At 61.8% G+C, this 25,551-nt stretch overlaps 5 protein-coding genes across 21 annotated transcripts; 3 read left to right on the top strand and 2 right to left on the bottom strand.

The window, feature by feature from the left end:
- The first annotated feature begins 1,518 nt into the window (after window positions 1–1,518).
- Window positions 1,519–3,965, top strand: LOC101271194 (carbonyl reductase [NADPH] 2-like). The gene is given in 10 exon segments (XM_033439039.2): window positions 1,519–1,551; window positions 1,759–1,846; window positions 2,295–2,392; window positions 2,497–2,650; window positions 2,696–2,698; window positions 2,748–2,788; window positions 2,877–2,976; window positions 3,099–3,163; window positions 3,388–3,505; window positions 3,602–3,965. Coding segments are annotated over 10 exon segments (804 nt in total). The 3' UTR covers window positions 3,706–3,965.
- Window positions 3,966–6,302: 2,337 nt separating this feature from the next.
- On the top strand, window positions 6,303–8,312 carry DCXR (dicarbonyl and L-xylulose reductase). 9 transcript variants are annotated; one of them, XM_033438790.2, is made up of 8 exons: window positions 6,303–6,462; window positions 6,546–6,643; window positions 7,155–7,309; window positions 7,407–7,449; window positions 7,526–7,625; window positions 7,719–7,753; window positions 7,876–7,993; window positions 8,113–8,312. In XM_033438790.2, the coding sequence occupies exons 1-8, from the start codon at window positions 6,411–6,413 to the stop codon at window positions 8,214–8,216; spliced, it is 705 nt and encodes a 234-aa protein (XP_033294681.1). In that variant the 5' UTR covers window positions 6,303–6,410; the 3' UTR covers window positions 8,217–8,312. The 9 variants fall into 9 exon arrangements, 8 of the variants coding, with proteins under 8 accessions (XP_033294681.1, XP_033294680.1, XP_033294678.1 ...); XM_004275592.4 differs by having other exon boundaries at window positions 6,304–6,462; window positions 7,719–7,783; XR_007473649.1 differs by having other exon boundaries at window positions 7,526–7,783; window positions 7,871–7,993; window positions 8,113–8,144.
- Window positions 8,313–9,745: 1,433 nt separating this feature from the next.
- Window positions 9,746–12,763, bottom strand: RAC3 (Rac family small GTPase 3). Of its 3 annotated transcripts, none has more exons than XM_033438781.2 (6): window positions 12,220–12,763; window positions 11,535–11,644; window positions 11,255–11,372; window positions 11,009–11,071; window positions 10,416–10,575; window positions 9,746–10,264 (listed from the first exon to the last, which is right to left on the bottom strand). In XM_033438781.2, exons 1-6 carry the CDS (start codon window positions 12,409–12,411, stop codon window positions 10,134–10,136), a joined length of 774 nt encoding a protein of 257 aa, XP_033294672.1. In that variant the 5' UTR covers window positions 12,412–12,763; the 3' UTR covers window positions 9,746–10,133. The 3 variants fall into 3 exon arrangements, with proteins under 3 accessions (XP_033294672.1, XP_033294673.1, XP_033294674.1); XM_033438782.2 differs by having other exon boundaries at window positions 11,573–11,644; window positions 12,220–12,478; XM_033438783.2 differs by having other exon boundaries at window positions 10,412–10,575; window positions 11,573–11,644; window positions 12,220–12,393.
- A 153-nt stretch (window positions 12,764–12,916) lies between these two features.
- On the bottom strand, window positions 12,917–20,793 carry LRRC45 (leucine rich repeat containing 45). Of its 6 annotated transcripts, none has more exons than XM_004275590.2 (17): window positions 20,118–20,793; window positions 19,576–19,637; window positions 19,117–19,187; window positions 18,660–18,838; window positions 18,257–18,385; window positions 17,302–17,414; window positions 16,873–16,931; window positions 16,504–16,581; window positions 16,068–16,203; window positions 15,888–15,965; window positions 15,679–15,790; window positions 15,523–15,593; window positions 15,008–15,100; window positions 14,806–14,898; window positions 14,083–14,256; window positions 13,852–13,999; window positions 12,917–13,581 (listed from the first exon to the last, which is right to left on the bottom strand). In XM_004275590.2, the coding sequence occupies exons 1-17, from the start codon at window positions 20,335–20,337 to the stop codon at window positions 13,385–13,387; spliced, it is 2,013 nt and encodes a 670-aa protein (XP_004275638.1). In that variant the 5' UTR covers window positions 20,338–20,793; the 3' UTR covers window positions 12,917–13,384. The 6 variants fall into 6 exon arrangements, with proteins under 6 accessions (XP_004275638.1, XP_033294662.1, XP_033294661.1 ...); XM_033438771.2 differs by having other exon boundaries at window positions 14,083–14,253; window positions 18,257–18,397; window positions 20,118–20,754; XM_033438770.2 differs by having other exon boundaries at window positions 18,257–18,397; window positions 20,118–20,751.
- Window positions 20,794–20,902: 109 nt separating this feature from the next.
- CENPX (centromere protein X) lies at window positions 20,903–24,989 on the top strand. Of its 2 annotated transcripts, none has more exons than XM_004275732.4 (5): window positions 20,903–21,063; window positions 23,671–23,722; window positions 23,937–23,990; window positions 24,290–24,378; window positions 24,473–24,989. In XM_004275732.4, exons 1-5 carry the CDS (start codon window positions 21,034–21,036, stop codon window positions 24,485–24,487), a joined length of 240 nt encoding a protein of 79 aa, XP_004275780.1. In that variant the 5' UTR covers window positions 20,903–21,033; the 3' UTR covers window positions 24,488–24,989. The 2 variants fall into 2 exon arrangements, with proteins under 2 accessions (XP_004275780.1, XP_033294677.2); XM_033438786.2 differs by lacking the exon at window positions 20,903–21,063 and adding an exon at window positions 21,232–21,373.
- The last annotated feature ends 562 nt before the right edge of the window (window positions 24,990–25,551 follow it).

The following is a 25,551-nucleotide window of genomic DNA, read 5'->3' as shown; positions in this document are numbered from 1 at the left end:
ATAAAGGGACTTTACGTCACCTTCTGGGAAGAGGGTAGCATGTATTTGGTTGTGTGTTGTTGGTTGAATTATGTCAGGCCGACTTTGCTCTTGGCTTTACTTGGAAGTGAAGCTAGACAGACTGGGGTGGATTTGTATTGGTCAACGTAAATTGCGCAAGGCTGAACCTAGGGTCCCAGACTCCTTTCCCCGCACAGTTCTGAGTTGGTGTGGAACACAGCGGACATTTCGCCCAGGATTTGCAGCCGTGTTCTTTTTGCACCTGGAAGGGTGATGCAGCGATTGAAGTGGTGTCCTAGTGATGTCCGCTTCCATCCCATGATCAAAGTTAACAACACCAGTGATGGGACCGATCAAAATGGTGCCAGCTGATGGGATGCTGTGAGGATGCAGTGTCACTTCCATGGTGCTCGAGACAGAGACGCACAGCCTGCAGCTAATTACAAGGAAACACTGGGAAAGCCAAATCGAGGGACTTTCTACCAAACAACTGATCTATATTCTTCAAAAGTATCAAGGTCATAAAGGTCAAGGAGAGACTAAGGAGTGTTCCAGAGTGAGGAAGACAGAGAGACGGGACCTCCAAAGGCAACATGTGACTCTGGACTGGACCCTTTGGCCATAAAGAACTGGAGTGGAAGTCTCAGCTATGCCAGACAAGCAGGTTGTAGAGACCTATAGTTCACAGTTGGTACTGAGCATTGGGACTCTGTGTGAGAGGTGCCCTCACCACAAACACAAAACCAATGGGTATGAGGAAACTTGGGGGTGATGGACATGCTCATGACCTTGACTATGGTGATGGTTTCACACAGGTGTTTGCATATGTCCAAACTCATCAAACTGTATACATTAAATATGCATAGTCATATATATCATTTAAACCTTGATATAGCTTTTTCTTTTTTTTTAAAGAACATCATTGGGACAACTTATGAAAGTTGAATGGGAGCTAAGGATCACGTGGTAGGGACGCATGGTGTTACTCTTCTGACTCTGACAGTTGTGCTCTGTTGTGATGGTGTGTGTTATGCTGTGGTTGTGTCGTATGTATTGTGTGTTTTTGTGGTTGCGTAGGACAATGTCTTTATTCCAAGGAAACAGACACTAAGCTATTTAGGGGTGATGGAGTGTTAGTTTTGCAAATTACTCTCAAATGGTTCAGGGGGAAAGAATCCTTCCTATCCTTGCAACTGTGAAGCTTTTATTTCAAAATAAAAATTATCTTTGGCATTTGAAAATGTGTCTGGAGTGTGGTGACGGCCTTGGCTGCGTGAAGCAAGTGCTGCTGGGTTCTGATTCGGGTGGGGGTTGATGGAGGTAGGGAGATGTTTTTAAGCTGTGGGTGTTTGGGAGAATATTCCCCAGAGGGACCTCTGTGTGGCCTTGGCCATCACCCAGGGGCATCAGGCCCAGTGCTTGCAGGGACCAGTTCCAGGCCATCTGCCCCCAGCCAGCCAGGAAGGGGCATGTTCCCCACCCCAGGGTTTATTTTTAGTTTCTTTTCCAAAACCCAGGATGGCGCTTCTGGCTGGCACCTTTGGGTTGTGGGTGAGGACGGTGGCCCCTTCTAAGGAGACAGGTTTCTGCGAACAAGGAAGCAGAAGCTGCACTGATGCCTGGCCCCGCCTAGTGCCCCCAGTCTTCCCTCCTCCAGCCAGCCCCCGCCCCCCCGACCACACACAAACCTGCCTGGCCACCCAGCCTGCCCCAGCCTAGGCCTATAACCCCCCCACGCCCTCGCCTCCTGTTGTACAGAGGCTGACAGTTGGCACCACGCTGCTGAATTTCAGTGGCCTTCGGGCCCTGGTGACGGGGCAGGGAAAGATGGGTGTGAGCGAGGCAGGTGGGGGTGTGTGAGGGGCCGAGGTTAGAGAGCAAGGTGGCCAGACCCAGAGCCTCACAGGCCCATGCTGCGGCCTGCAAGTCCCTTTGTGCCTGAGCCGGCTGATCTGGGCCTGGACTGCTCCCTACCACCCAGCAGGCCCCATTGGGACAGGATGCTAGCCTCTCGCTGGTCAATGCAAGAGCCCTCCTGTGAGGGAGGCCCTCAGAATCAGTCTGGGCAGATGGGGGGACCCAGCCAAGGCCTCTTCCCTCAGCCCAGCAGGAAGGGGCTGCCCTCTGGGCCTCCCTTGGCCGAATCCTGGCTGGCTGGACCCCTGACCCCCGGGCCACCAACCTCTGGCCAGCACTGTCTCACTGCTCTTTCCTGAGCAGCAAATCTGCTGCCCCCACCCGCAGCCTTGGCCCAGACATATTGCGCCATCTGGCTGCCCCGTGCACCCCTGCAGGGAACGGGTGGGACACCATGAAGGCCCTGCACGCCTCAGGAGCCAGAGTGGTGGCTGTGAGCCATACCAATGCCGACCTGGTCAGCCTCTCCAAGGAGGTGAGGTGTGCAGCCCCACCATGGGCCAGGCCTGTGACCCTCCGGGATGCCTCACCAGCCTGCCAGGATGCCCCCTTTGGTCACTGGCCAATGCCTTCCCACAGGGCCCCGGGGTAGAGCCTGTGTGCGTGGACCTGGGTGACTGGGAGGCCATGGAGCAGGCGCTGTGCGACGTGGGCCCTGTGGACGTGCTGGTGAACAATGTCGCCATGGCGCTGCTGCAGCCCTTCCTGAAGACCACCAAGGAGGCCTTCGACAGCTGAGGAGTAGGAGAGGAGGTGGACTGGGGAGAGGGCTGCTGAGGAAGTGGACCGGGTGTGGCCATGGTGTGTCTGACTGTCCCCTCTCCCTCCAGGTCCTTCAGTGTGAAACTGCACTGTGTTCCAAGTGTCTCAGGTGAGCCAGTGGGAGGATGTGGCCCAGTGCAGACATGGCCCAAGCGGGGGTGCGGTGGGGTCAGGGTGCCCCCTCTCTTGGCTTACAGATTGTGGCCTGGGGCATGATCAGCTACGGAGTCCCTGGCTCCAGCGTGAATGTCTCCAGCATGGCGGCCCATGTCACCCTTCCCAACCTAGCTGCCTACGGTGAGTCCCTCTGCCCAAACTTGAGCCCCCATTCCATGCAGGAGCAGCTGGGCTCCCGGGCTGGGCCTCATGCAAAGTGGGCTGAATCCTTAAGGGTCCTCAGTGCTGCCCTTTTCCCACAGGCTCCACCAAGGGTGCAATGACCATCCTGACCAAAGCCATGGCCATGGAGCTGGGGCCGCACAAGGTAGGCATGGGGGAGCTGGGGGTGCCAGGGGCCCCGGCCTGGGAAGGCACGAGGTAGGCGCAGGGTGGGGGTGAGGTGGGGGCTGGCGGGTGGTGGGCAAGCGGCGGCTGGGGATGAAAACGGGGGCAGGGGGCGCCAGGGGGTGAGTAAGCAAGCTCAGTGGGGTCTGTGAGGGCGGGGTTTGTGCGCCGGCTGAGACCGCCCCGCCGGCCCCTCGGCCCCAGATCCGGGTGAACTCGGTAAACCCCACGGTGGTGCTTACCGCCATGGGCCAGGAAGCCTCGTCTGACCCCCAGTTCGCCCGGAAGCTGAAGGAGCGCCACCCGCTGAGGCAGTTTGCAGGTCAGCTGGGCTTCGTGGAGTGGCGGGCGCGGCTGGGGCGGCCGGGCCCAGACAGCCGGGCCGAGCCGTGCTGACCCCGCCCGCCACCCGCCGCAGAGGCGGAAGACGTGGTCAACAGCATCCTCTTCCTGCTCAGCGACCGCAGCGTCTCCACCAGCGGCTCGGGAATCTTTGTGGATGCCGGGTACCTGGCCTCCTAAGAGCGTGGTGCTCTGGGCGGCCAGAAGGATGGTGCTCGGCTCCGCCCGGCCCCGCTTCCACGCCCCACCGCCCCGCCCCCAGACCGCCAAGGCCACCAGCCCACCACGCCCCTGGCCCCATCTACGCCCACGCTCCGGCCTACTGCCCCCGCCCCGCGGCTTGGCCCCACCTCCACGCCACGCCGTGGCTCCGCCCCACCATCCCATCCCGCATCCACACTCACGTGCCAGGAGACCCCGCCCCTGTCGTCCCCACCCACTGTGTCCTCAGCTGTGCTGGAGTGGATTTGCCTAATTAAATGGAGGCCTTTCTCCTGCAGCTAGCCGTGCCAGGGCTCTGGCTGGGCATGCAGGGAGGCTGGGGAGGGGAGGATCAGGGACTGGGGGGCACCGGTTAACCTTCGAAGAAGTAAAGAGAGGGCAGATCCGAAGCCTGCCGGATTCCACCGCTGACCCTGCCTTTGAGCTGAAGGGCCGAGATTCCTTGCAAGAAGATTCCTCGTGTCCACGCCCTTACCGCAACACCCAACCTTCTCTGGGCGGAGGGCAGAGGGCAGAGGGCAGCGTGCAGCCACCTTTCCTTCCCTGAGGCTCTGGCTCCGCCCTTCAGCCCAGCATGCCCCCCACCCCGCCCCCACTACCGCCGGCCAGAGAGGGTAGAGGGTCTGAGGAGCTGCGGGGAGATACTCTGGACCATAGGCTATCCCTAGGGAAGATGGGACTGAGCGCTCAGCGCCCGGCGTGAGGGGCGGGGTGCTGGACCATTATAGCTTATCCAACCCTGAGCAACCAGCTCCGCCTTGGGGCACACCTTCCCCCACAAGACCACCCATGAGAGGGCAGCCCCAGCTGGGGAAGGGTCCACAGCTGCTGCTCTACCTACTGTCCCTGGCCTGACTCCAGACAAAACAGCCCTGCAGCTGGGGCAGCTAGAGGGTTTTGCAGGCCCTGTTGGGATTCAGCTGTGCTTACCTGGGTCAGGTTCCACATGACACATGCCTTCTGAGTGTGGGTGTGATGAGGCCTGAGGTGGTCAGTCAGCTGGACTGGTGCGGTGTCCAACTCTGGGCAAGGGGGCAAGGTATGAGGGGCTGGGGTGGGGCCCTCCAGGCAATGGTACCACTGGGCTGAGAGAGCAAAGGGCACGTTGCAGGGATGGGGAGTGCTGAGGGCACTTCTAGCCAGCCTCAGGGCCTCCCAGAGCAAGGTTTGTGCCAAAGCAGGCTTGGCTCAGTCCAGCTGGTCCACCGAGGATCACAGGGCAAGTGAAAGGATTTGGACACCATTCTGGGGGCCAGGTAAAGACAGTGAAGGGACCTAAGCAGATGTCCCTTTCAGGAAGGACAGGCTGGGGGCTGTTCCCCGCCTCCCCTTGGCTTCTGGCAGGCAGACGGCAGGGTCCAAGGTTAGCAGCAGAAGGCAGGGTTTGCCCAGTGCCTAGAGGGTGTTGGCTGCACCACAGTGCCAGATCTGGTAGGGAGGACTCACTTGGCTATCCTCCAGGGGCTTCTCAAACCTGTGCCTCCTGCTGTCCCCAGCCACCCTCTCCTCCAGACTGTCCACCTCTCTGGGCCCAAAGCCACAGTGACCCAGAGGCCCTGCAATCACCACTTCCTTACTCCTGTCCACAGAAGGTCCTCAAGGGCAGTGTTTCTAGACTTTCCCACCATGACCCACAGAACAAAGTAGCTTTTACAGGAGGAGCCAATGGCACACATGGACACGTAAGCACACATATATCTCTGACCCTAAAGCTGCAGGAAGCAATGCTTGCCCTTGCTGGCCACTGGGTACCCCATGACCCTAAGCCTATCCCTTCCCATCCTATCCAAGTTTTTAAAGTCCTGGTGGCCTTCTGTGGGTTGGTGGGGTGAGTCAGCGTTTCAACTCCCTTTGAGGCTAAAGCACACCTTTGCTGGCCTTGGCCTCTTCTTCAGGCTTATTGGGTTGTCCAAACCCTTCCCCTCTAAGCACAAGTGAGCCTGCGTGAGCTACTCCCAGGTCTGGGGGAGGGGAGCATGTGATCCTTTTTGCCAAACTTTTCTTCTCAGAAACAAAAGAAAAAAATGTTGGGCTTCCCTGGTGGCGCAGTGGTTGAGAGTCCGCCTGCCGATACAGGGGACACAGGTTCGTGCCCCAGTCCAGGAGGATCCCACATGCCGCGGAGTGGCTGGGCCCGTGAGCCATGGCCGCTGAGCCTGCACGTCCAGAGCCTGTGCTCCGCAACGGGAGAGGCCACAACAGTGAGAGGCCCGCGTACCGCAAAAAAAAAAAAAAAAAAAAAAAAAAAGTTAGCCCTGACTGAGATCTCTTTCACGTACAGCTACGTATAATTACGTATTAATTTCACGTATTAATTACCACATCTGTTTTTTTGTAATAATCATCTTGGCAGGGGAAATGCTAGCGGGGCCCGCTAAACCTATTTCACTCTGGTTCGAAGGGTCACAACAGGGCAGTTTGAAAAACCCCGCCCAAGAGTCCAGCGGGGACCCAGCCTGCCCCGCCCCGGCCTCGCCCACTCCTTTCGGCCAATCGCCCCCGCGGGGAAGCCTCTATTTGAATATTCCCTCCCTCCCCAGGACACCGCCCTGCAATTGGCCCGCCGCATCCCGCCCCGCCCCGCGCCCTCCCGGACAGTCGCGCGCAGCTGGACCCAGGCACGCAGTTGGGCCTCAGCAGTGCACAGGGTCGGTCCGAGCCTCATGGAGCTGAGCCTAGCGGGGCGCCGGGCGCTCGTCACTGGGGCGGGCAAAGGTGGGCCCGGGGCGGCGGCCAAAGGTGGGCCTGGGAGGGGGTGGCCGGGGAGGGGCGCCCGCACTGAGCCGCGCTCCTCGCAGGCATCGGGCGCAGCACTGTCCAGGCGCTGCACGCGGCGGGTGCACAAGTGGTGGCTGTGAGCCGGACCCAGGCCGACCTGGACAGCCTGGTCCGCGAGGTAGGCGTCGCCTTGTCCCAGCCCGGCGGGCGAGGCTGAGGGCGGGCCGGGACACGCGGCCGCCGGGCGCTAGGGATCGCCAAGGACTCTTGCACACCCTCCCCCACGCCGGGCGCACGGCCTCTGTTGGGGGCCGACGGGTTGGGAGAACGACGACTCCCCCTGGGCTTAGGAGCAGGCAGAAATGGCTGCCTTGCAGGCCCGGGGCCAGACGCGTTCGGGCGCTGGGAGGAAATAGACTGGCCGGAGGCGGGGCCAGGCTCCCGTTCCGGAAGCCCCGAGTTGCCCAGTGGCCCAGAGGCCGAGTTAACTACCCTCCACCTGCAGCAGCCTGGGATTCTGAGCCCCAAGAAGGTGACTGGCTCCTCTGGAACCCCTAACCCCTCCCCCTGTCTAACTGAAAGGCCATGCAAACCCAGCCCTTCTCCCTCGCATGCCAGAGGCCCAGATGTACCCTTCCTTGGGCATGGATCCTCTGGTAGATGTGCCCCTTACCACCTAATACACACAGTGCCCAGGGGTAGAGCCTGTGTGTGTGGACCTGGGTGACTGGGAGGCCACGGAGCGAGCGCTGGGCGGCGTGGGCCCTGTGGACCTGCTGGTGAACAATGCTGCCGTGGCGCTGCTGCAGCCCTTCCTGGAGGTCACCAAGGAGGCGTGTGACACGTGAGCCAGGGTGGGGTGGAGGAACTCCCGGGGGGAAGGGCTGTCTCCTGCTGCAGCAGTCCCAGTCCCTGACCACGGTCTATCCATCTACTTCCAGGTCTTTTGACGTGAACCTTCGGGCTGTCATCCAGGTGTCCCAGGTGAGCTGCCTTCAGAGCCGGAGTGGGAACTGGGGGGTGACACCAGTTCTGCCTCATGCTTCCTCTGCAATTCCAGATCGTGGCCCGAGGCTTAATAGCTCGGGGAGCCCCGGGGTCCATCGTGAATGTCTCTAGCCAGGCCTCCCAGCGCGCACTGACTAACCACAGCGTCTACTGTGAGCAAGCCCCGGCTGTGCCCTGCCCCTCACCCCCCACCCCCCAGCCTGAGCAGCCAGCTCAGGCTCCACACAGGCTGTCTCTCCTCACAGGCTCCACCAAGGGTGCCTTGGACATGCTGACCAAGGTAATGGCTCTGGAGCTTGGGCCACACCAGGTGAGCCCCACTGGGATGCCTTCCCATCACCCAGCCCACGTGCCCAGAGAGCCTCAGCCCACCCAGCTGACCCCCTTCTTGTTCCAGTACAGATCCGTGTGAATGCACTCAACCCCACAGTGGTGATGACACCCATGGGCCAGGCCAACTGGAGCGACCCCCAGAAGGCCAAGACCATGCTGGATCGCATCCCACTTGGCAAGTTTGCCGGTGAGTCAGGCGGGAGCCCAGCTGGGAGTTGCATCAGTGGCTTGCTCAGGTGAGGGGTGGGAGGGAAGGATGAAGGGCAGCTCATTTCAACCACATCCTGAACCCCACCCCACCCACAGAGGTGGAGAACGTGGTAGACACCATCCTCTTCCTGCTGAGTGACCGCAGCAGCATGACCACGGGCTCCACTGTGCCGGTGGATGGAGGCTTCCTGGCTACCTGAGCCCCTCCACCCACACACACACATGTTCCATGCTGAGCCCACTTTTACCCCCACCCCCCTTCCCCATCCCTCCAATAAACATGATTCTTCTGCCCAGCCTGCACACTCATTCCTAGGCTGCAGTCAAGTGGCTGGAAGATGTAGCGCTCAGGGCTGGGTGTGGGGATGAGTCCCAGGTAGAGGCAACCATTCAACTCACATCCTGGGCCAGTGGCAGCCTGTCCCTCCTGTGAGAGATTTTCAGGCCTGGCTAAGTCCCTGGCAGGACTGGGAGGTAGAATCTTCCAGAAGGCCAGCTCCTAATGAGAGTGGTGAATTTGACTGAGGATGGCCTTTGGCCCTGTCCAGAGGTCTCTGGTATGGAAGCAGTGGTGTTTTTAACATGAGTGTTGGTTGGCATTCCTGAAGTCCATGCATAAGACAGACGTGAACTGAGGATGCTGTGTGTTGGGACTTCATTACTTTGTTGATGACTTGAGCGACTTCTTTGCTGAATCAGATGACGGTTTTCAATTTTCATTCCCTCAGCTTTGTGAGTTATTCACCACGTACCGAGCACAAGCTCCAGCTGTAGGATTTGCCAACTTCTATGGTAAAATACTCCCGCCTGTTTACTGTCCTTGAGGTGGAGCTGGGGAGAGATGCGTGTCCCCCACCACACAGATACAAAAGCCTTACACCCGATAGCACAGATAATAGTAATATGTACAAAAATATTTAGGAAGTGATGTGTTTTGAGTATTTGTTAATTTCATTTTTTTTTAATACAACTAATGTAAGTTTATATAATTATTAACAATAGCTGTTTAAAAACTGGCTAGCGGCCTCCGTGTAAAAAAAAAAAAAAAAAAAAAAAACTGGCTAGCAAAATTCCTGAAATTCAGCAGTCCACCCTCTACACACCATTGCGGGGGTGCAGTGTGGCTTCTCATCACACCAGAGTAGTGCCTTGCGGCCTCAGGGGTGAAGTCCTAGCTCCAGGCCAGGCCCGCCCCTCACCTCTCGCCTTTGTCTGCCCAGCGATGCCAGGCTGTTGGCTCACCTGCAACCCCTCCTGTCCTCTCCACACCACGTTTGTTCTACCTCCACGGCTGCAGGGTCCCTCTGCCTGGACGTCCTTCCTCTTGACGGTCTGTCTTCCTGAACACTCAGCTAGTGTCCCCTGGCCTTGCCCTGGGCTCCACAGGGCCCCATGGGGCCTGACTTGCAGACCATCCTGCCCCTTGCTCGCCTGGCTGTGCCCTCCCAGAGGCCTGAAGTCAGCGTGAGAAGGGCTTTCTTCATCCAGAAGGGACCAAATGCACTTGCCCCCACTTTGATCTGGGTCCCTCCTTTGGAGACCGAGAGGGCTCAGCAAGCTTTTCCTCCTCTCCTCTGGTGCGCGCGCGCGCGTGTGTGTGTGTGTGTATGTGTGTGTGAAGCTCACCCGCTCTGTACCCGTGGATGGTGGGGGTTGGGGGCCTGGCACCCTCAGGGTGCAGGAGCAGGCAGGGGGAGACAGGAGCAGGGCAGGTAGCAAGACAGCAGGAGATGATGAAGAAGGTTTATTGTATAAAATAAAAAGGGGCTGCCCCATCCTGGGGCACAAGGACAGAACCCACCCCACAAACTCCCCCATCAGGGAAGCCCATCCTGGGGCTGCCCTGGACCTGCCCCTGCAGCCTGAGGGAGACCCTGCTCCCTTCCGGACTCCCTGGGGGCCAGGGAAGGCTGGAGCTGTACCCCCAGGTAGAGGAGGCAGAGTGGACAGGACCCCATGGCCCCAGCACCACCCCGGGAGCAGCAGCCTCGTCCCCGTGATTCTTCCCCCTCCCCACCCACAAAACTTCCCCACAGCAGACTCGGGGACACCAGACATCTCAACACAACAGATACAGGCGCGGGCGGCTGGAGGCTGCTCCTCCAGAAGTGAGGGCTCTAGAAGACCGTGCACTTCTTCCCCGGCTTCTTCACAGGAGGCGGGCAGAGCACAGCCCGGATGGCCTCATCAAACACAGTCTTCAGGCCCCGCTGGGTCAGGGCTGAGCACTCCAGGTACTTGACAGAGCCTGGGGGCAGCAAAGAAAGAGAAGAGTGAGGGTGGCAGGCAGCACAGGCAGGCAGCGGGGGGCAGCACAGGCGGGCAGCGGGGGGCAGCACTGTGCCCCCCAGAGCGAACCTCTCCTCCCTGCACCGGCAGGCCTGTCCGTGCCCACTCACCGATCTCCCGGGCCATGGCCAGGCCCTGGGGGTAAGTGATGGGCGCTAGCTTCTTATCCCGTAGCCGCTCGATGGTGTCCTTATCGTCACGAAGGTCCAGCTTGGTGCCCACCAGGAGGATGGGCGTGTGGGGGCAGTGGTGCCGAACCTCTGGGTACCACTGTGGGGATGAGAGGCTCTGATCCCTACCCCTCGAGAGCTTTGCCCTCAGCCTGGCCCAGAGCAGGCCATGGCTCCCAAAGGCCCCTTCCTTGTGCCTAGACCCACACTTAGCCCTTCTTGTTTCACGGGGCGACCACTGGGTCTGGTAGGGGAATGACCAAGAACAAAAATACCTAGCCAAGACGCTTCCAGGCCCGTCAGATCCTCTCAGTCAGGGCCCTTCCTTCTCTGAGAGCCTCACTCACCACCCCTACCCCACCCCTGGCCCCTCATCACCCTCTGGGCCATGAGACCTCACACCCGGCAATCTCCAAAGGACAATATGTCTCTGTAAGGCCCTCAAGCAAGAGACCCCTGCCCTCTAAGGGCAAGTCCTCTGGGCAGCTTCCTCCCCTCCCAGAAACACAACTCTGCTTCTGGCCCTTTCCTACCTTGGCTCGAACATTCTCAAAGGAGGCTGGGCTCACCAGGGAGAAGCAGATCAGAAAGACGTCCTTGGGAGAAAGGGAGAGAAGAAGGGAAGAAGAGAGGGTACCATGTAGGAATGGTCAAAGAGGCTCCGAATGGCCTCTGCTCACCCCCCCAACACACACACACACACGCATGCACGCACACCAGGCCCTCTGGGCCTCCACCCGAGCCACCCGGCCCCTGCAGGCAGCCCTGTGGTCCCCTACAGTTTGGGGGTAGGAGAGTGGCCGAAGCCGGTCGTAGTCCTCCTGCCCAGCGGTGTCCCACAGCCCCAGGTTGACAGGCTTCCCGTCCACCATCACATTCGCAGAATAGTTGTCAAAACTGCAGGAAACAAAGTGAGAGAGATTCCCCCCCGTGTCTGGGTTCTCAGGCCTGCACAGACCTGGAGCTCTGTCAGCACCTCGCCTCACCCCGGAACCCAGACCAGGGCTACTTGGGCCCGACCTCGAAGCCCAGGGGAGCCCCGCACACAGGCGTCCATACCCTCCCCTTGCCAGCTCTGGACCCGCCCGCCTGCTCACACGGTGGGGATGTACTCTCCAGGGAAGGCGTTGGTCGTGTAACTGATCAGCAGGCAGGTCTTCCCCACGGCGCTGCGGAGAGAGGGCAAGTCCATGCTGCTCCCAGACCCACCTCAGCTCTCTGCCCAGCGAGGGCAGACCCTCCCACGGTGCCCAGGGTGGGAACAGGGTTGCCTGCCCAGCAGATCCGCAGCGATAGAGGACCAGGGCAGGAGGGCCTCCGGGGTGGCAGAGTGGTGGGTGAGGGCTGGAGCGAGCTGCCTCAGAGCCCCAGGCAGGTGCCGGGAAGGTGGCACCGGCTGAGGGTTAAGCCCAGGTGAGAGGCCTGGCCCCACCCACCGGGAGGCCAGGAGGGGCCGCTGGCTGCCGGCAGCATCAGGTGGGCCTGGGCTGGAGGCCTGCGCCCCGCGACCAGCCGGGACCCCGCCCCACCGCGTCCTCCCGCCGCTGCCCGGTCCCCCAACGCCCACGGGCCGGTCGGGGCCGCCCCGCCTGGACCCCAAGCCGGGATCCCCGGACCGCACGCCGCACCCTCCATCCCGGCCGCGCCCCGGAGCCCCGCGCCCTGCCCAGGAGAGTCCCCGGGGCCAACCCCTCCCGGCGCGCCTGGCGCGCCAGGCCGAGCGGCCTCCGCCTCGCGCACTCACCCGTCGCCGACCACCACGCACTTGATGGCCTGCATGGGCGCGGGCCGGGCGGGCGCGGCCGCGAGCCGAGCTGCGGAGAAATGCCCGGCGCCGCAGCGGCAGCGGACCCGAGCCGAGCGCCGAGCCGAGCGGCCGGAGACAGCCGAGCGCCGCCGAGCGCCGGGCGCGGAGACAGCCGAACGCGGCCGGCATGGAGGGCGGGGGGCGCGGACCCGCCCCGAACCCGGGCCGACGCGCCTTCCAGAGAAATCTGGTGGGGGGCGGGGTCACAGGGCACCCCGCAATCCGTGTCGAGCTTGGGCAGGCCCTCCCCAGAGCCCCTGTGACCCACGCCAAGGGGCGAGGGCAGCGCAGACAGGCTGCTCCCGCCCACCTGAACAGGTTGTGGTCGGTGCACACAAGGTTTCTTCTAGGGAGAGGATTCCCCGGGCCCACCGAGGGAGGGGCTGAGACCCACCCACCCTCTAACCACGAGACAGCTGGTGAAAACTCAGGTGTTTGCAGTCACTAGAGATCCACGAGGCAGGCAGCCCCCTGCCGAGCTGCCCCCATCCCCACCTGTCTGCTGCAGTAGCTGGACCAATCCCTACCTGGTAGCAGTTAGAAGGGTGACCCAGCCACACCTGGAGGGCCTTTCCTGAAGGGCCCAAGCTTGGAGAAAAGACTGATACTGGATAAAGGCACTGGGGCCAAAATGTATCACAAATTGCAAAAGTCTGTATTTCAGAACACCCTGGAGTGAGCGCTGGGGCCTGCGGAGCTCATGGTTGTGAAAGGTGACTGAACTGTGGTGGGTGGGGCCAGGAGAGCTCGGGCCTGCTCCCCCAGATCTCCTTCCAACATGGGTCTGTGTTCTCAGGCGCATCATTCCTTGTGATTGGGATGAAGGAGTGGGGATGGGGCTGGGGCCCTCTCCAGCCCCCTTGGCCAGCGAGGTTCTGGACCCCCCGCAGGCGGGCACTCTGGTGGTAAGCTGCAGCCGTCCTGCTCTCACATCCATCTCACATCCAGCACTGATTTTCCAAGTCACCGGCTGTAGACCCTGCCTAAAGAGCCCGGACCTACCCATGGCCTGTCCCTTGTAAAGAAGGGAGAGGCAGGCATGAGACAAAGATGTCCAACAGATGCCACCTTCCTGCCACTTTCAGACTTTCCCTGCCTCCCCTCACTTTTGGGGGCTCAAGGTCCTCAGGGGGGACCCCTGCACATAAGCCAGAACAGCATTTTGCAGGAAGCTGGCCCTTTGGGCCTCCTCATCCCGGATCCGGGCAATCTCGGCCTGCTTCAGGCGAAGCTTTTCACGGAGAGAGGCATTCTCGCTCTCCCTGTCCAGCAGTGCCTCCCGGTGGTCACTTGCGATCACTGCAAGGGAGGAAGCTCAGTGAGGAAGGGGCTCTGGGGACTGCCTGGGCTCCTGCCAACCCAGAGGTCCGCAGGGGGCCGGCAGGGTGGGGTTCGCTCGGGGTCCCCTGGGCACACACATACCCAGCCTCCCCTACCAGCACCTCCTGGAGCTGAGACCTAGGCCAAGCTCAGCTCTCCAGGCCAGCCTCCTCCTCCTCCTGTGGGATGACCCAGTAAGGAAGGCCCTGCAGAGAAGCCACAGAGGGGCGGGGGTGGCGCTCAGCTCGCCTTTCAGCTGGCGTTCCAGGGCCGCTGCCTTCTCCTTCAGCGCTTCCTGGGCTGTCAGCTCGGCTTGCAGGCGGCCGTTCTGCTCCTGCAGCTCCAGCCGCACCCTTGTCACCTCAGCCGCCTTTTCTTGGTCCTTGTTGCTCAGCTCCTGCCAGGCAAGGAGGTGGGGGGGGTGAGGTGGCAGCTGGGGGCACCAGGGGCACCCCTGGGAGCCCTCGATGTCCCGGCTACCTGCTGCAGCTCCTCCAGGCGCCGCCTCAGGCCCTCCACCTGCCGGCCAAGCTGGCTGGCCCGCGCCTGGGCATCGGCTACCACCTGCTTCTGCTGCAGGCAGGCGCTTTGAGCCTCGTCCCGAGCCTGCGCCAGCAGCCGCAGCTTCTCCTCCAGGTGAGCCAGGCGCTGCTGCTGCAGGCCCAGGAGAGGGGCTGGTGAGCTGCTTTCTGGCCTGTGGCCCTGAGCTCACGAGAGGAGTGAACCCCCCAGCCCCACCTTCAGACAAAGAGGAGCGTATGTTTGCAATGTGGAAACTGCCTTGTCACTAAAGTTATAGCATATGTTGCTCTGAATGGGCTCAACTTGAATGAGGAGCCTCCCCCATGTCCCAGGCTGACACCATCCTGCCCTCTGGCCTCTGGTCCCCTACTTCCACCATGTGGTCACAGGCTGCACATTTGGGCCAAACCCCTTCCTCACCTTGGGGCTGGAGGACATTGGCTCTTTGCGTGGGCGTGGGGGGGGGGCTGGATATGGTGCTGATGGGATGAGTGTCCTCGTCTAAGTTTTCTGCACCCCTGGACCTCCTGTTCCCTTGTCCCTCCCTACAGAGTCAGAAGACAGCCTTGGTCTGGCCCACTTAAGCCCAAAGGGCTGTGCAACCCAGGCAGCTCATGCCAACCCCTCAGACCTCTCTCCCCAGTGGGCGCTGCAAGCAGCGGACCGTGGCCCTGGGCTCACCTCCTCCAGGCGGACTTGGTTCTTGGCCTTGATGAGCTCCTCCTCAGCTTGGCTGCGCTCACTGAGTGCCGCGGCCTTTGCCCGGCTCAGCTCCTACACCGCAGACAGTGACCACTGGGCCTGCCCTCTGCCCCTGCCCAGGGACCCCTTCTGGCCACACCCAGCCTCCCTAGGGGAGAGCAGAGCCTGGCGCCCAGCTCACCTCCTCCAGGGACAGCCGCACAGCCTCCAGCCTCTGTACCCTCTCCTGCATGGCCCTCTCGCTCTCCTCCAGGTGGCGAGTCATGTGCTCCACCTGCCCAGGTGTGGGGTGGGGACAGGGCTGGCACGCTGGCTCCCCAGCCTTCCCCTCTGGGACCCCCACCCTGGGGGCAGGTGAATCTTGGGGACTCTGTTACTTCTGAGTGAGGGCTGCCCCAAGTGACCTCACAGGAAGTGAGGATGGACGGCACGTCCCAGTGCTGCACCCCAGGTGGCACAGAGCACATGGCAGCCTGCGCTGTGGCCCCAGCAGTCAGGGTCCCTTCTAGAAACTGGTGGGGAGGTTCTGGGTCTGACATCTACCAGGGCTGTTGGAGAAATGCTACCAGCACCCCAAGGTTGTCGAGGGAAGCCTGGCCAGGAGTGCGCCTTGGGGACACCATGCCACACCGAGGTGTCTGCAGGCCCCGATGAAGCGGAGAGAGCAAAGGCCAGACGACACAACTAATGAGGCACCTCCTTGAAGCGCAGGTGTTCCGCGTCCTCCAAGCTCTGCCGGGACCTCTTCTTCTCCAGTTCCAGGCGTTCTGGAAGCACAGGGGAAGAGCGTGGGTAGGACTCCTCTGGGGGCCTTGGTTCTCAGGACCCAGTGGCAGGCCTGTGTGTGCCCACCTTCAGCCTGGACAGCCCGCATCTTCAGCTCAGCTGCCGTGTTGGTCAGCTCCTGCCTGGTCAGGAATAGCTGATCCTGCTGAGATTTCACTTTCCGCTCCAACTCGTCCACCTGGAAAACCGGCACTGAGGGAGGGAAGCTTTGGCCCCTTCCCTGAAGCCCTGCCCCAGGCCTTCCAGGGACCTGCCCCCACACCCTGCCCCCATACCTGGTTTTGCAAAAGCAAGTTCTTTTCATTGGCAGCAGACAAGTCTCTGAGGAGCTTAGACTCCCGCTCTGCAGCTTCCTGGGGGTCAGATGGGGAAAGGGCACCACTGGACACCTGCCACCACGCACCGCCTGCCTACCCCACACCCAACCACCTGCCCATCCAGCCCTCCCTGCCCACCTGCTGCTCCAGCCTGTGCTCCTTTGCCTGCCTCTGTGCCAGGCTCCGCTGTTCCTGCTCTGTGGTGGCCAGGAGCTCCCCCAAGTCCTGGGCCTTCTGCTCTGACAGAGCCAGGGCGGCCTCAGCCATCTGCAGCCTGCAAGGAGGGAAGGGCTAGCCCCACCCCATCCCTCCTCTAGACTCTGCTAAGTCCTTGCTGTTCTCACTCTTGCCAGACTATTACCCCAGCTAGCGCCCACCTCCTCCAAGAAGCGTTCCCAGGTTACCATCCCAGCGGTCCCTCCACCTCCTTTGTACGCTGGGGACTCGAGTCCTTGTCTGGACAGTCCTCCTCTGCCCTGTGGGCAGGTCTCTAAAGTGTTTTGAAGCCTCCGCACAACCCCGTCCTACCCTCTGCTCCTCCTTACTTGGCGTCCTACCCTCTGCTCCTCCTTACTTGGCCTTGAGAGCGTTGATGATGGAATGCCTCTCGTTCAGGGCTTCCTGAAGCTGCCCCACGCGTGCTGCCGACGCCCTGTGGGCACAGAGGAGGGTTCAAGAGACCCAAACCCTGGCGCCCTCTGGGCCCCTCCCTGCGGCAGCTGCTGCTCCTCACACTCACGCCACCTCCAGGTGTGGGCTGAGGAAGTCACGGTGCAGCCTCTAACCCTCCAGCCAACTCCCTCAGTAAACACACCCCACAACCTTGTTCACGGGCAGGCGACGAGGCTCACGTCAGGTCACTCCAAGGCCAGAGTGAGGACCCGAAGCCCGGGTACCCCCAGCGCACCACCTCCCTGCCCCCTGGCCCTGGGGCCACACTCACTTGCTGCTCCTGACCATCTCTTCTCTCTGTCTGTCGATCGTCTCCATCAAGTCCAGAAACTGGGGACAGAGCCAGCCAGAGCCCGGTCAGGGCCCAGAGCCCGCCCACTCCCCACCGTCAGCGGACAGGAGGGCAGACATCCACTGAGGCGGCAGGACACGAAAGGGCTCAGCCTCATCCAAAGGGAGAGTGGCTCCCACGCAGGGAGGCCCAGAGGGGAAGCCCACCTACCCGCCCACCCAGCCAGAGGGCATCAGAACAAGAGGCTGCCTCCCAGGCCTGGCTACTGGCTGCTTGGAGAGGCTCCAGGGCCCAGAAGGAAGGAACAAGGCCATGGCACGGGGGCTGAGGGGGGCCCTTTGTCCATACAGCCAGGGCGGGGCTGGGGTCGGGGCGAGGCCCTGCAGTCAGAGGCAGCACTGTCCTCACCTGTTTGGACTTCTCTTCCCGGAGGTGCCGCACCTCCTTGCTGAGCACGTGGGCGCGGGCCTGGCTTTCCCGGAAGGCGGTCTGCCGGTCCTGGTTGTGATCCATGGCTTGCTCTGTTGGAAAGAGCCAAGTTGTCTACCGGGAGGCCGAGCCCCAGGAGTGGCCAACGGCCAGCCCAGCCCCATGCCCAGAAGACACTGCGCGAGGTGGTATCTCACCCCACAAATCAGACCCCTCAGTGCACTAGCAAGTGAGGGGCTCAGAGGGGGCGGGGGTAGGGACAACAGTGAAGCCAGGAGCCTGGGAGGGGGAACAGGCACACGGGGAGAGGTGGGGAGGCTGCTCAACTGCCAGAAAAGGTGGGCATTTGGGCTCCGCCCCAAAGGCCAAAGGCCAGCGTGTGACGTTTAAGAGGTGAATGGTGTGCTCAGCTCCCATGCTCTGGAAAGGTCCAGGCAGCATTTGGAGAGAGGCCAGCCCGACGTGGCCACAGTGCCAACTGGGGTGACTCAGAGGCAGGCCCAAGAACCAAGAAGTGGGAGAGGACATGCGTTGGGCAGACCCAGCAGGTGGTGATGCCACACTAGATTGCAACCCAGGCTCGGGCCCTTGGGTGGCTGGTGCTGCCGGTGGGACAACGAGCCATGGGGAGTGGCAGAGTGCTCAGTGGGCTTGGGGCTGAGGAGTCAGGGTCATGACAGGCGGAGACCGTGGTGCGAGGAGGGTGAGGCGCAGCACCAGGCAGTCAGCACTCTGCAGGCTCCTGCCGCTGCCTTTTCTTCCCTGGAGCCTGCTCTCACTTCCTCTGTTTTTAACATGCTACCATCATGATGCCGTGTTTACTTGTTCTGGCCCAAGCCACCCCTCCCTCAGTGGCTGAGTCTCTGACACAGGGAATCAGCTCTATGTCCTGCTCCAAACAGTGCAAGCCACCAGCGGCTCCATGTGCCCGTACCCACGGCTCTGAGGATGTCACCGGGGATGCTGTTCCCAGCCAGCTCCAGCTTCCACAGGGTTCTGTTGCTGGGGAGACAGTTTACCAGGGCGCGGCCCCCCAGGAGGCCGATGTGATTCCAGCGCAGGTCTGGAGGGAAATCTGGTGTTGCCAGATGGAAAGCACGGGGCGGGGGTGGGAGGGCTGGCCCAGCCTGGAATACTGGTACTCCCTGCGATCGGCCACAGATCAGGAGCCCAGCTCAGCGTGCCCCTCCTCTCCCACCCCCACCCTTCTGGGAGAGGACAAAGGAAGCAGTGGGAGGGCTGAGGAAGCGATGAGATGCAACCCCTCCCCCTTCCCCCCCAGACCAAGACCTCCTGGCCCGGTCTGAGGACGAAGAGGCCAGTGCTGGCGGCCTCACCAAGCTGCTGGAGGCTGGTGTTGCTCTTCAGGGCCAGAGCCAGCTCCTCGGCACCCTTGTGGCTGATCTGGTTGTTGCGGAGGTCCAGCTGCCGCAGGGCGCCATTGGCTGCCAGGGCCCCGCAGAAGGCCGCGAAGGCTTCTTCCCACGTGCCCAGGCTGTTCCACTCCAGGGTTAGGCTGCAGGAAGGGTGGACGTGAGGTGCGTGGCCCCGAAGGCTCCCATCCTGCTCCCATGGGGTCCAGCGGGCTTGAGGAGGGGCACAGGCTTGGGTGTCTCTGGCAGAAAGGCTGGAGGCGCGTGAGTAACTCATACCCGCCTACTCCCCACCACGGAAGACCGGCATGAAGGCGTGAACTCTCATGTTGCAGAACCGTGTCCGCTGGAGCCAACCCAGAACCACGCAGAGAGAGAGCGGGGGCTCGGGGGAGAGCGGGGGCTGGGACCGCCACCCTACCTCTGAATGGACTTGTTCTGTCGGAGGAGTTTTGCCAGTGCCTCGGCCCCTGAGGCGCGAAGGTTATTGCCCTAGGACAGGAAGAGGCCAGCCAGTCACTCCCCGGCATCCTGAGCTGGGCTCTGAATACCCTCGCCAGGCGTCAGGCGTCAGGCGGTGGGGGAGGCCATGGCAAACGGAAGGTGTGGCTCCTTTCAAATTCTGCTTTCCCTGCCCGCAGTGGCTTCCTAATGCAGGCTATTTCAGTTTGCTTGTGAGAACATTCTGGAACTCATGTTCCTGCCCTCAGAACACCGACACGCGTGCGTGAGACCATGAGCAAATGGTGCGGAGCCTGTGTGCTAAGAGTGCTTACAGACACAGTCTCCGGCCACCATGCAGACCCCTGGTCGCCAGGACACCTGTATCTTCTCTACTCCTGCTCTCAGGTGGCACACCCCTGAGTGCAGATCCACCCACCTTGAGATCCAGAAACCGCACGATGGTGTTGACACACAGCCCCTGCAGCAGCAGCACGGCCCCTGTAAGAGAGCAGGGCAGTCACCCTCCACCCCTGGTGTCTCCGTCTTGGGTCAGCTCCCCACACATAGGGGAGAGACGGCTGTCCCAGTGGCCCCCACCAGCCAAGGTTCATGCCAAAAAGGAGTCACCCCACTCCTGTGTCAGGTTTGAAACATCCGCCAGGTGTGGAGTCAGGTGGCTCACCAGCACAGCGGGACTCTCCTAAGTCAGGGGACACTAAGGCTTTCCCATTACAAAGAGAAACTGCCTTCCGCTCCCGGGTTTCCAGAGAGGACGCTGCTGCTGCTTTATGACAGTAAAAGGGAGTAACCTCACAAAGAAGACATCGGGTGGGACTGAGTTCTCTGCTAGAGATGCTAAGCACCAAGGACTGTGGCACGTGCAGCTAATAAGCAGCAGAGCAAAAAGAAGCCAGGGGAGCCCGGCCCCAACACTGAAGTTGGAAGGGCTGCCCTGGGCCGCCGGCCCTTGGTGCCCACCTTCCTCACTCAGCATGCAGTCACTCAGGACGAGCTCTGTCAGCAGTGCCTCCTTCTGTAGCAGCTTGCCCAGAGCCCTGCAGGTGTCCACTGTCAGGCTCTGTGTGGCCAGGTCCAGCCGGCCCTGCGGCAGCTGGTGCATTTGCTGCAGAACAGTCTCCTGGGGCTCGGCCCCACTCTCCTTGCACAGCCGGCTGTAGGTGCGCCGGAACTCCTCCATGTCCCTGGGGTGCAGGAAGGGCTTCCCGGAAAGCGCCTAGACAGGCCTCACCAGGAGCCAGCTGGGACCGGGAAGCCGGGGAAGGGCAGTACGGCAGGGCCTCTCCCCTGGGGGCCTTCAGAGAACCCCCGGCAGCTCAGTGGGGGCACAAAGACTCTAAGTCTTCAGCAGCCAGGAAAAGAGGCGCAAACTGAGTTGGTCCAACAGGCGGGAGGCCCCAGGAGGGCAGGGGCGGGTGATTCTCAGCGGACCGCTGAAGCCTGGGACCGAGGAGGTGGGGCGTCCTCGGGGGCGGGGCCTCCAGCGGCGGGGCCGGTCCGTCCGGACGTCGCCCGTACCCCTGGGCTCCGGGCCCGATGCCCCAGCCCTCGCGCCGCTGGCCCCCCGCTCGCTCGTCACGGCCGCCGCGCGCCTCAGTATCCAGGAAGAGCAGGGAGCTTCGGGAAGACCTGGAGGAAACTACAACTCCCAGGAGGCTTTGCGGAGGAGGGGCGCTCACCGCGGGCTAGTGAAGGCGAAGGAGCGGGCGCGCGCGGAGGGTCCTTTGGCTGGAGGCGGGGGGGCGGGGCTCCAGAAGGCGCGCTCTTTGTCGATTGGTTGGAGTCGCGAGGGAGGGTCTCCGGAGGGCGCGCTCAAGGTTCATTGGCTGGGGACGCGGGGGCGGGGCTCCGGAGGGCGCGCACCTTGGTGGCGGTCATGGAGGAAATCGGCGCCGGCTTCCGGAAAGTGAGAGAGGGCCTGCTGGCGGGGCGGGCTGGGGGCGCGGGGCGAGGCCGCCGGGGCGGGGGGCACGCGCGGGTCCGGCGGGGACGCTGCGGCCCGGTCCCCTGAGTGACCCACGTGCGGATCCTGAGCCAGCCCCCGCGCTGCCGTCGGGTGCCTTATAGGGTGAGCCCATTCCCAGAATCTGGCAATGACCCTCGTCCTGCACACCTTTCGTCCTCCGTGGATGGGATCCCGCGGCCGGGTAGCGGAAGGTTGGGTAGGCAGCCTGGTCTGCGGCAAGAGGGAGAGGGTCTGCAGAAATCGGGCAGGGGTAAGTGCCAGCACAAATGAAGGGAGGCTCAGAGAGGAGCCTGGGCTCCCGCCCCGCGGCTCCGGGATCCGCAGGACTCACCCTAAAGAATTTAGCGTAGAGCACAGTGCGGCCCAGCTCGCGGGTAGTCTCGGCGCCTGCGTATTCTAAAGCTTCCTTTTGGCCTGTTTCCTATCACACCAGCCCTGTGCTTTGCGTCTCACTTGAGCCAGGCTGGCTTCGTTGCCTGGTGTGTACGTGGCTCTACAAGTGCTTTTCTTAGCAGCACACCCAGCACAGTCAGGCACTGTTACATGTACTTGAAATGGATTAGCCCGTGTAATGCTCAACACCATAGGAGATGGGTACTGGTACTACCCCCACCTGCCAGTGGGAAAGAGGCAGAACTAGAGTCAAACCCAGGCCATCCGCCTCCAGAGTCAGCCCCTTTGCTCTGCACCTGGCAAATGGGGCTCTGGGTGGGTGGGTGGTGAGGTCAGCTGCCTCCCACACCCCGCAGGCTGTAAGTGGTCTGAGTCTCACATTGTTGCTCTGTCTTAAGGTTAGGTGACATTGAGCCCTTGATATCAGGCCTTTGTGGGCAGGAGGGAGAGTCTCAGCCCCTCATGAGTACTTGTCCAGCCAGTCCCCAGTGGGTGTTCTCTTTCTATCACCCAGAATCGTCACTCTGCCCTGGCCTACAAGGGGTATATAGTGTCAAAGGGAAAACCACCGAGGCAGGGGATTGTAGGAATCCTCCACTGTAATAGCTGCAGAGGGGAGCACTGGGCTGGGCCTCCTTCATGCAGTCCTGCACAGCTCTGGAGCCCTCACCCTCAGAGGGCTCTGGCCAGAGCTGGGGTTATGGTCATTACCCATGAGCAGGGCTGTCCCCGGGGAGGGGGAGGGGTCGTGGTGCCCCCACACAGTGGGGCAAAGGCTGACCACATCCCAGGTCCCATCCTACCCTCTGCAAGTTTAGGGAACCTCTGCTCCCAGCTGGTGCTGACTGCTTTAGTTATCACAGCAACCCCATGCAGCTGCCCCCCAGCAGCAGCCTGGTTGATTTAGCTCTTCCCCAGGGTCTGGGAGCTGGCGGAGCAGTAGAGCCTTCTGTGCCTTTGCTGGTACCTTTCAGGTACACAGCAAGGAGGGCCAGCAGGTGGCGCCAAGCTCACGTGGTCACTGCTGGGAGGATGAGGCTGCTTCTTTGGTGCTGCCCCAAGTGACTGGTGACGAGCTCTTACCCTCCTGAGCCAGGGCTTCGTCAGGGTCCGCTCCCTCCACTCTGCTCTCCAGCTTTGCTGAGCTGCACTGGGTGAGGCAGTGCCATCTCCGTGGCTAAGGCTAGAGGCCTGGTGGGTCCCTAGCTCACCTTCCCTGCACGACACCCAGTTTCTCCTGGGCACCCACTGCTGCTGTCCTCCCGCCTCCCCTGGCGCTCTGCTGGCTCCTCATTCGCAGCCTCTTCTGGCTGGTCCCTGCCCTCAGCAACCTCCCTTGGTCCACCCACGTGCTGCCACCTCCCAGATCCTCATCGCCAGCTTCAACCATCTCTGAGTTCCAGCCACCCAATGGCTGCTCTGCTTGGACACCTCACGTGTGTCCCTCATGCAACATGTTCCAAGCTGAGCTCCTGAGATGCTGATCCCCAGAATCTATATCCGCTTAGTGGTGCCATACTTTGGGGCTCAAGCCTCTCCCTTGAGGAGTCTTGGCCTGGGCCCGCCCTTGTCCCATCCTCATTGGTCAGGAAGTCCTGCAGATAGTCTGGGCCCTGCCCCCTACCTTGACTGCCCATTGACCGAGGAGCCTGGCCCCTCCCCAGCTCTGCGGTTCCCACAGTGCCCTTCCCCATTACAGGAAGATCCCTTTCCACATGTCGTGTCGTGTCGTAGGCTCCAGGGAGGGACCTGGGATGGAGCTGACCCAGTGCCCAGAGCAGGGTCTGGCAAAGCCGGGCGGCATTGGTGGTGTGGACAGGCCTGTAAAGGGGCCCAGTGTGGGGAGAGCACCTCGTCCCTGGGGGCAGGAGCACAGGACTGCTCTGGATACCATGAGGACTGGAGCCCCAGAGAGCGGCAGGCAGGCACCTGGGCTGCTCCCACCGGTCTGCCACTTGCATCTAATTTCTGGTCCTCCTGGAGGCACTCAGAGAGGTTTCTCCCCACTGCCTAATCTCCCCACCCTGGGAGAGCCCCACAGACAGCATTTCCAGCCAGAAATTACAACCCCATCCCATCCAGAACTAAATGCCTAAGGGGTGTGCAGCAGAGGGGCGGGGGCGGTGGCTCACTGACGCCCCCTCCGTCCCTCAGGAGCTGGTGAGCAAGCTGCTGCACTTGCATTTTAAAGACGACAAGACCAAAGGTGTGTGAAGGGGAGGGTGGGGGGGCGGTGGCCGGGGACTGCTGGGCACCCGGGACCCTGCACTGCACCTCTGCAGGGGCCAGAGCCTCAGAGAGGACTGGGCCAGACGGAGGGCTGAGGTCACCGGCAAGAGCGTGAGGTCAGCAGCAGTGAGGGCAGAGTGGGGCAGCAGGGAGAGGGTGTGTGTCTGTAACCTCCTCCCTTCACCTTGCAGTCAGCGGGGACGCGCTGCAGCTCATGGCCGAGCTGCTCAAGATCTTCGTTGTGGGTGAGCAGAGGGACCCAGCAGTGTTCTCTAGTATCCCACCCAGGCCCGTCCGGATCATTCACGACCGCTTTGCATTTTATTTTTCAGTGGGGTAACCAAGACACATTTTTCCAGTTTTTCCCCAAGCACCTAAGCTCCCTGTCCCTGAAAAGCTCCGTGTTTCAGAGGCCCCAACCTCAGCCTTCTGAGCTGTCGGCTGGCACGGGGGTGGGCCAGCAGCCAGGGCTGAGGCCCACGGGGTTTAGGGTTCAAGGCCCCCCAAGCCTTCTCTGCCTCACTTCCCTCCTGCATCACGGCAGAAGCGGCCATCCGCAGCGTCCGGCAGGCCCAGGCAGAGGACCTGGCCCAAGTGGACGTGGAACAGCTGGAGAAGGTGCTGCCTCAGCTGGTAGGTGCACCTCCAGGAACAGGGCCTGGCCCAGGAGACGGGGGTGGGGGGGTGGCTACATCCACGAGGCTCTGAGCGCTCCTCTCCCCCACAGCTTCTGGACTTCTAAGGGTTTCCACCCTCACTGTGGCCACCGCTCCACGTCATGGCCTCTGGCTTCAGACAGGACAGGAGCTGCTGATCCCCCAAGGTTCTCCTCCAGCTCCCAGGATTGGCCGGGTGCCAGCAAAGCACCACTCTCTTCCCCCTGTCATCCCCTCTGCCTGCTGCTGATGGCCGGGATGCAGCAGATAGAGGGGTCACTGACAGGATGAGGGTCCTGCACCTGGGTTGGTGCCCTCCCCTCACGCCCCCCGCCCTCAGGACAGCCGAGCACCCACCGGTGTGGGAGAAGCACTTGGTCACCTGGAAGCAGGTGCGGGAGACCCGCCTGCCTGAGCAGGTAGCCTGTGTGTCCTCCACAAACAAGCAGAACGGTGTGGTTCTGCCACCGACATCAAAGCTTGTGTGTCACCTTCTAGCCGTCTGATATTCCCCTCAAAAGATGCTTGCCTGAGCTGTATATTTGTTCTCACAAAGCAACGTCAGTAAATCAGAGCCACGTCCCCAGGCACAGCCTCCTGTTGCCATTAATCACCCAAAGTCAAGTTGCTTCAAAGCTGGGAGAGGACAGAATAACAAACAGCATGTGTGAGTGCCCTGCTGTGGGCCAGGCTCAAGAGGCTGTGAAATCGGAGCCCTCGCACGTGTGGCTGCTCGCCTGGGACGGTGCCTCTGCCACAGGGCTGCTGTGAGTGTGGTGTGCCACCGGCCCGGCAGGGGTGCTGGTGGGGCAGGGGGAGCCACGCCAGCGGGAAGGACCACCGGTCCCAGGGCCACAGGGCCAGGCAGCTCAGAGCTGCTTGGGAGCCGCTAGAAGCCCAGTCGGGAGGCCTGGCTGCCCTCCCCCCCCAACACAGTACCCACCTCCCACCAGTTCTGAAAGCTGCTGGGACTCATCAGCCCAGGACAGAAACACCCAGAGGGCCCTGGGCCCAGTGACCATGGGGTCAGGACTCTCACAGAGCTAGAGGACCTATTCCACTGGGGAGGGACGTCTGCCCCTGCTGCCACGGGCACCCAGGAGCCCCACCCCCATGCCCAAGGATGGCATGGGTGGGGGGCCAGCCCTCC

The sequence above is a fragment of the Orcinus orca genome, chromosome 19 (genome assembly GCF_937001465.1).
Source record: "Orcinus orca chromosome 19, mOrcOrc1.1, whole genome shotgun sequence".
NCBI classification, from domain to species: domain Eukaryota; kingdom Metazoa; phylum Chordata; class Mammalia; order Artiodactyla; family Delphinidae; genus Orcinus; species Orcinus orca.
Note: the sequence above shows the minus strand (reverse complement) of the source record. Positions and strands in the feature narration are given on the sequence as shown.

Coding starts and splice junctions, on each gene's coding strand:
- RAC3 (XM_033438781.2), bottom strand. CDS start 12,411: ATGCCGGCCGCGTTCGGCTGTCTCCGCGCCCGGCGCTCGGCGGCGCTC. Junction 11,645..12,219: donor TGCGTGGTGGTCGGCGACGG/GTGAGTGCGCGA, acceptor CTCTCTCCGCAG/CGCCGTGGGGAAGACCTGCC. Junction 11,373..11,534: donor CCAGAGCTGGCAAGGGGAGG/GTATGGACGCCT, acceptor TGTTTCCTGCAG/TTTTGACAACTATTCTGCGA.
- LRRC45 (XM_033438770.2), bottom strand. CDS start 20,337: ATGGAGGAGTTCCGGCGCACCTACAGCCGGCTGTGCAAGGAGAGTGGG. Junction 19,638..20,117: donor CTGCATGCTGAGTGAGGAAG/GTGGGCACCAAG, acceptor GCTCTCTTACAG/GGGCCGTGCTGCTGCTGCAG. Junction 18,839..19,116: donor CAGAACAAGTCCATTCAGAG/GTAGGGTGGCGG, acceptor CCCTTCCTGCAG/CCTAACCCTGGAGTGGAACA.
- DCXR (XM_033438787.2), top strand. CDS start 6,411: ATGGAGCTGAGCCTAGCGGGGCGCCGGGCGCTCGTCACTGGGGCGGGC. Junction 6,644..7,154: donor TGGACAGCCTGGTCCGCGAG/GTAGGCGTCGCC, acceptor TAATACACACAG/TGCCCAGGGGTAGAGCCTGT. Junction 7,784..7,875: donor TGGAGCTTGGGCCACACCAG/GTGAGCCCCACT, acceptor GTTCCAGTACAG/ATCCGTGTGAATGCACTCAA.
- CENPX (XM_033438786.2), top strand. CDS start 21,251: ATGACCCTCGTCCTGCACACCTTTCGTCCTCCGTGGATGGGATCCCGC. Junction 21,374..23,670: donor TCTGCAGAAATCGGGCAGGG/GTAAGTGCCAGC, acceptor TCCGTCCCTCAG/GAGCTGGTGAGCAAGCTGCT. Junction 23,991..24,289: donor GCTCAAGATCTTCGTTGTGG/GTGAGCAGAGGG, acceptor GCATCACGGCAG/AAGCGGCCATCCGCAGCGTC.